The sequence below is a fragment of the Tiliqua scincoides genome, chromosome 5 (assembly GCF_035046505.1).
Source record: "Tiliqua scincoides isolate rTilSci1 chromosome 5, rTilSci1.hap2, whole genome shotgun sequence".
Classification (NCBI taxonomy): domain Eukaryota; kingdom Metazoa; phylum Chordata; class Lepidosauria; order Squamata; family Scincidae; genus Tiliqua; species Tiliqua scincoides.
The window spans coordinates 112,927,164-112,933,479 of NC_089825.1; the positions used below are offsets into that span (position 1 = coordinate 112,927,164).

The following is a 6,316-nucleotide window of genomic DNA, read 5'->3' on the forward strand; positions in this document are numbered from 1 at the left end:
GCTTTTCCACATTCGAAAAAGCCCTCCCATCCACCCTGAGCCTTTAACTGGTGTTTGTTGCATCGCGTCTGGCCTCCCAACATAGAAGTAACTGGCGATTATGTCATTGCTGGTTACTTCTGGTGGTAGAAGTGGACCATGTGAAGTGATACGGTTGTGGACAAACATTGAGAAATTCTGTTCTAGATTACTAACACCCAAAGTCATGTTTACTAGGACTCTCTTACTGAAAGCCAACAGGATTCAGTATTCAGGGGGGGAGGTGAGAATTATTGCATGGTTAGAAGTTTGGTGGGTACAACTTTCAGGATACTGCCTGTGTATTTGGGCATAGATGAGGAAACTGTTGCTCTAAGGTGACCTGAGGGTTTGAGTCTCCAAGCATGGCCTGAAGGCAAGTTCCAACTCTGGAGACTCCTATTATTGATTGCTCTAATGCTGTCTTGAAAGAAGACTGTGGCACATATAGGAAGAAAATGAGCTTGTGATGGCAGGGGAGGAGGGAGAGAGGGAAAGCCAAGATTTCCAAGCAAAATAAGGAGCTTTGCAATAAATTAAAACAATATTTCAGTTTCTAGTTCCTATAGCTGGGAAAAGTTGGAAATGTGAAAATAGGCTCGAAACAGTGGGTGGTGCCTGCAAAATTCTACTGCACATGGGTTGTCCTCTCATCAGACTAATGGTGTTTTCAAACAAGCACTTTGCTTTGGAACTGCCATCTCTTGACCATACTCTTTTAACCCATTTTTGCCTGGCCCTCAGGTGTACACATCTGATCCCTCAGGCGTATATGCAATGTTGTTGGGATTTAATGGGTGCTGACATGACAGCAACAAATTGTAGTTGTCCTGTTTTTTTTTTCCTTCCTTTCTTCATTTGTTCCCTTTGGGACCTAATTTATTCTGACATTTTTGGAAAAAAAGGAGCACAAGAGCCCTGGCAGGTACTATTGTTGTGGAACTTTAGTCTTTTCTCCAGTCACAGTTCCAGCAAATTCTCTCCTTCCCCTCTCCACTTCCTGGCTGTGTCGCTCTGTAACAAATTAGTGGTTTTCTTTCTCATTGTTGTGCTGGGGTGTAAGATTCCTGTTGAAGTTTGTATTTCACCTCTCCTTTCTCCCTAGCTTTCTGAGTTGTGAAAGAGAGAAAAAGAACTTGTCTGAGGAAGGATGCAAATTACTAGAGAGGAAATGACACTAATTTCAGGGTGGGTGGGGCAGGGGATCTCAGTAAGTAAGAAGTTTGTAACACACACCCCTTTGATATGCCCTATAATGCCCTCAGTACAGCATTACTACACTCACCTCTTTAATGATGTAGCTTCTGTTTTTTTCATGGAAGCCTTTTTAATTGTTCATTTTAATTTGGTGTAATTTTTTTAGAGGAGTTGTGTAATTGTTGTAATTTTTTTTTTATTAATGAACCAGTGATTAGACATCCCCTGAACAGGAAATGACCTATCAGCGCCTGAGAATGGGATATCACCTTTCCACTGACTTTCCTGATTCAACTTCTCTGATTCTGTATCCTTTCCCCAACAAGTGCCTCTCCTGTGGCATTGGTCACAGTTCTGAATTCATCACAGGCAAGGAACACAAGCAGGTTAAGGTGAATCCCCCCTCCCCCAAACAGTGGCTTTCTCTCTCTGATCTGCTGGACTCCACATCTCCCCTTGGCTGCAGGCCAGTGGTTCTCACACATTTAGCATGGAGACCCACTTTTTAGAATGAGACTCTGTCAGGACCTGCCGGAAGTGATGTCATGACCAGAAGTGACATCATCAAGCAGGAAAATCTTTAGCAATCCTAGGCTACAATCCTACCCACACTTACCCAGGAGTAAGTCCCATTTACTATCATTGTTAAAAGAATATACATAGTAGCTTGTTAAAAGTACAAGGTCTGTAACATTTCCCCAAATGCAGTCATACACCATGATAACATCAAGTCTACTATATTAAAAATAAAATAGTGACATGAATGTTCATTTTCATCAAGATAAAGGGGGGGGGGGAAACTTCATCCACTGCATAGTGGCACATATTGGTCCTTCCAGGATTCCTATCTTGGACTATAATGGCTTGGATCCCAGGAAGGTTAACGATGTTTAAGGGGGGGACAGGGGATAGTTTCTTTGATGTATCAGGTTATCTCTGAGGACACTTCAAAGGATGGTTTCCTTCCAAACAGCCTACTGAGAGCAGCCTTCACTTCTCTGTTCCTCAGGGTATAGATGAGGGGATTACAGAGAGGAATGATGATTGTATAAAGCAGAGAGACCACCTTGTCAGGAGTCTTGGGTTGCAGATACACGAGCATTGCAGAGCCGTAGAAGAGACTAACCACAGTGATATGGGATGAGCAGGTGGAAAAGGCCTTTTGCCTGCCAGTCTTAGATGGCATACGAAGGATGGTTCTGGTGATGTACACATAGGAGGCCAGGATGAGGAAAAAGGGGACTATAACAAAGAGGACATTCTCCAGGTAGACGGCCAGCTCATTGAGAAACAGGTCTGCACATGCAAGGTTGAGTACTGGTGGAATGTCACAGAAGAAGTCATCAATCACATTGGGACCACAAAAAGGCAAAGAAAAGATGAGGCCAATTTGCACCAGCTGCACAGGGAAGCTGATGGCAAAGGAGCCAGCCACCAGCCTCGCACGTACCCTGTGGTTCATGATCATCATGTACCGGAGAGGCAGACAGATAGCAAGATAGCGGTCATAGGCCATGGCTGCCAGCAGGAAACACTCTGTTGCACCCAGAAAAAGAATAAAGAACATCTGAGTAGCACAAGCTTGCAGGGAAATGGTGAGGTCCCCTGTTACCAGATTGGCCATCATCTTGGGAAGGAGAACTGAAGTATAACATATCTCCAGCCCTGATAGGTTGCGCAGAAAGAAATACATGGGGGTACGTAGGGCCGAGTCACATGTTGTCACCACCAGAATCAGACCATTGCCCAGTAGAATAGCCAGATAAATGGTCAGGAAGGCAGTGAAGAGGAGGGCAGGTTGTCCTTGGAATCCCAACAAGATGAACTCTTCCACAGCGCTTTGGTTCTGCATGTGTCTGCCTGGGTCAGAATCAACCTGCAGAGAGACATGGGAGATGTGAATGTGAGCTGAAGAACAAACATTCCTTTTATCTTTTGTTGGTCTTCTTTTCCCATGTTTGAAATTCCACTTGGAGAGGGGGTCTGTTGAGGCTGGGAATGGGGTGATAATAGCAGCAGCCATGCCACCAAAATCCTACCCCTTTTTCCAGACTTGATCCACCTTCTCAGGTTCACATGGACTTGCACCAGCAAAATAGCTGGCACAAGTCTGAGTAGACCTAATGTGGCTTCAGAGGCTTAGCTCTGGGCAAGGAAACAAAATTTCCCTTACCTGATGGAGAGCTCTGTGACTGTCTCTCCAACAGGATGCAGCAGGGTCTACTGACCGGGCAGTGAGTTTCGGAGAATTAAATTGTGGGCTTGCATGTGCCTGTGTCCACCCCTGGCTCGGCACACCTGAGCCCTCCGTACTAGTGGCAGTGGTAGGAGGGGCCCAATACGTCTTCAAGGGGTGACTGGGCATCATGGGGAGCCCAGTGGCTGGCTTTGCCTTAGGACTCCAACCACTTCAGACAGACAGTGAGGGCAGGGGCTCCACATGTTAATCTGCTTATGCGAAGCCATGTTTATATGTTGAAGTTCACCACATCGCTGCACCCTAAGTGGGACTTGTAATGCTGGAAGTCATATAATACTGATAAGCTTCTGCACATGATGTCCCATAGGGCCAAAGTAGTGGAAGATGCAGGTAACAGTCTCCCAATGTTGCTTTTTCCCTTGACATTCAGCCAGAGGGAAATGCTAGAATAATCAGGAGAAATGGGGTGATGGGGGTTGTGTCATCCCTTCTCCTCCTGTCATTTTTGCCTTCCTCCAGCTGCTTTTTCACTGATGGGGGAAACATGCAGGATTCTTTTCCCTTAGAGGTGGAAAAGCACCTTGGTAGAGGGAGTGATTTTGAATTGAAAATCACAAGAAGGAAAAAGTTTAAGCAGTCACTCTCTTTTCCCACCTTATCATTTCTCTACTCAAGGTCACAGATTCCACTGGCTGCTTTTTGTTTTGAGAAAAGGCACATTGGGAAACTGTTAAATACATTTTTGTCCGGTGTAATTTGGCCTCATAATCTGTAATCTGTGCTTTGCTCACACAGGTGTCTTATGGTTATGCTCCAGAGTTCTTTATGTGCTAAATGGTACATTTGGTACTGCTATGTAACTGGACGACCCATTTGTTTCAACGGCTACATTAGCTCAGTGCAAATAGAACAAGTGCATCAATTGAAAAGAACAGGAGAGCTTTTAAGAAGAGGAAATTCCCAGCATGCATCACTGTTTCCAGGCCCTCAAGTTACATTATTATTATTATTATTATTATTATTATTATTATTATTATTATTATTATTATTATTATTAACAACAACAACAACAACAACAACAACAACAACAACAACAACAACAACAACAACATTTATATACCGATTTTCAATGAAAAGTTCACAAGTGGTTTACAGAGAAAATGAAAATGTCTCCCTGTCCCAAAAAGGCTCAAAATTTAAAAAAAGATGCAGAAGAACCAGCAGACAGCCTCTAGAAAAGACACTGCTGGAGTGAGGAGGGCCAGTTTACTCTCCCCCTGCTAAATAAAAGAGGAGCGCCCACTTGAATAAGTGCCTCTTACCCAGTTAGCAGGGTTACATCTGGATCGGGCCTAGTATATTTTGGTCTGAGGTGGCATTCTGAAGTTTTTCTTACTTTGGCCTTCACTTACCTCTTCCTCTTCTCAAACAATTCAAAGGTCTAACTAAGAGATTTCTCTATAGTATTTGTTCTCAGTTTATCCCCAGCTCCACATACAATCAGTCAGTCTCCCTACAAAAGGATCCTATAATTCATGTACAGTAGTATTCACAGTGGTATAGTATTGCATTTTGAAGTGGAGGAGCTCATCATGATATTCCCTCCATAGCCACACTCAGGTGTGAGTTCCAGTAGTGCAACTGGCCATTAGGATTGGGCACTCAGGTAATGTTGCTGATTGAAACCATTTTTTTTTTTTGTGGATGGCTGGTTTTCCAGTGGTTGAATAATGTATTTCCCATTACATAGCCTCTAGTAAGGACCTTTAGATACGATTGTGCTATAATTCAATATCACCTACCTTCTGCACCATGGTTTAAAATGGGCTCACAGTTGAACTGCCTTTCTTTCAAAACACTCTGAAAGCATACGAGAAAAGGTGTTAAGTGCTGCATTAAAAATATTCAGAAAAGACAAGTTGGGTACCTGTGACTTTGTATTAGTGTTCCTGCTGAATGCTGGGTTGCTTTTGCATGCTTCAGGCCGCCTCTGCTGGGCCACTGCTGCAAAATGGGCCCGTGTGCTGTGTTCAAAGCAGCAGCTCCGGAGGCCTCCCTTGGTGCTGGTAGGTTGGTGGCAAAGGCATGTTGTAAGTGGGGAGAGAAGGCGAAGGGCAGAAGGTGGTTTGGGCAGGACTGGGGTTGGGCAGCGGTGGGGAGGGAAGGGTTGGATCTCTGCATGGGCCAGGTCTTATACACGCTTTCCCAACCTTTCCTGCCCTTTTTTCTCTCTTTGGACATATCTCAGCAAAATGGATGGATAGATGGATGGCTGTCCATCCATCCATCCATCCATCCATCCATCCATCCATCCATGTGTGTGCTGCTGAACAACCTTCTGCTTAATGATAGACCACATAAATGAGGGTGGTCAAAGCAAAACAAAGAGGCTCTTAATGCAAAGAAAAGGTACTCTATCTCCAGTAGCCTGTGCAGCCAGCAAGTGTCTGGCAGGGAGCATCTGTTTACACAACAAGGCACTAGATTGGGCTGAACGTTCACTTAACAAACTAATTGCATAACAATGGGGATTGGAGAACGTATCCATGTCATTAAGTGGTGCACACCTGTATAGACTTATACTCTGTAGTAAAATGTTTTTACTTCCTGTTGGGTGTCCAATTGCCCCTGGTTCATTGGATGCACCCTGCAATTTTTCAGTGTGGCCGTATCGGCACCGGGGGGGGGGGAGAGACAGGATTCGGCAGTTCCACTCACAAGGTGCTGCTTGGAGCTCACACTGATGCTTGCTTCTCACCCTTCCTAAATTTTCTTGAGTGCCAGTATATTTTCCAGCATATGCAACGCTTCACTTTTCAGTATTGTTTGCCACTAGCATGCATATCAGTGAAACTGCATCATGTGCATTTCTGTGAGGGTTAACTAGTAGTTACATTATAA

General features: G+C 44.3%; 1 protein-coding gene across 1 annotated transcript; it reads right to left on the reverse strand.

The window, feature by feature from the left end:
- Nucleotides 1–2,140: 2,140 nt before the first annotated feature.
- On the reverse strand, nucleotides 2,141–5,229 carry LOC136653194 (olfactory receptor 10C1-like). Its single transcript, XM_066630103.1, has 2 exons — nucleotides 5,218–5,229; nucleotides 2,141–3,091 (listed from the first exon to the last, which is right to left on the reverse strand). The coding sequence occupies exons 1-2, from the start codon at nucleotides 5,227–5,229 to the stop codon at nucleotides 2,141–2,143; spliced, it is 963 nt and encodes a 320-aa protein (XP_066486200.1).
- Nucleotides 5,230–6,316: the final 1,087 nt, after the last annotated feature.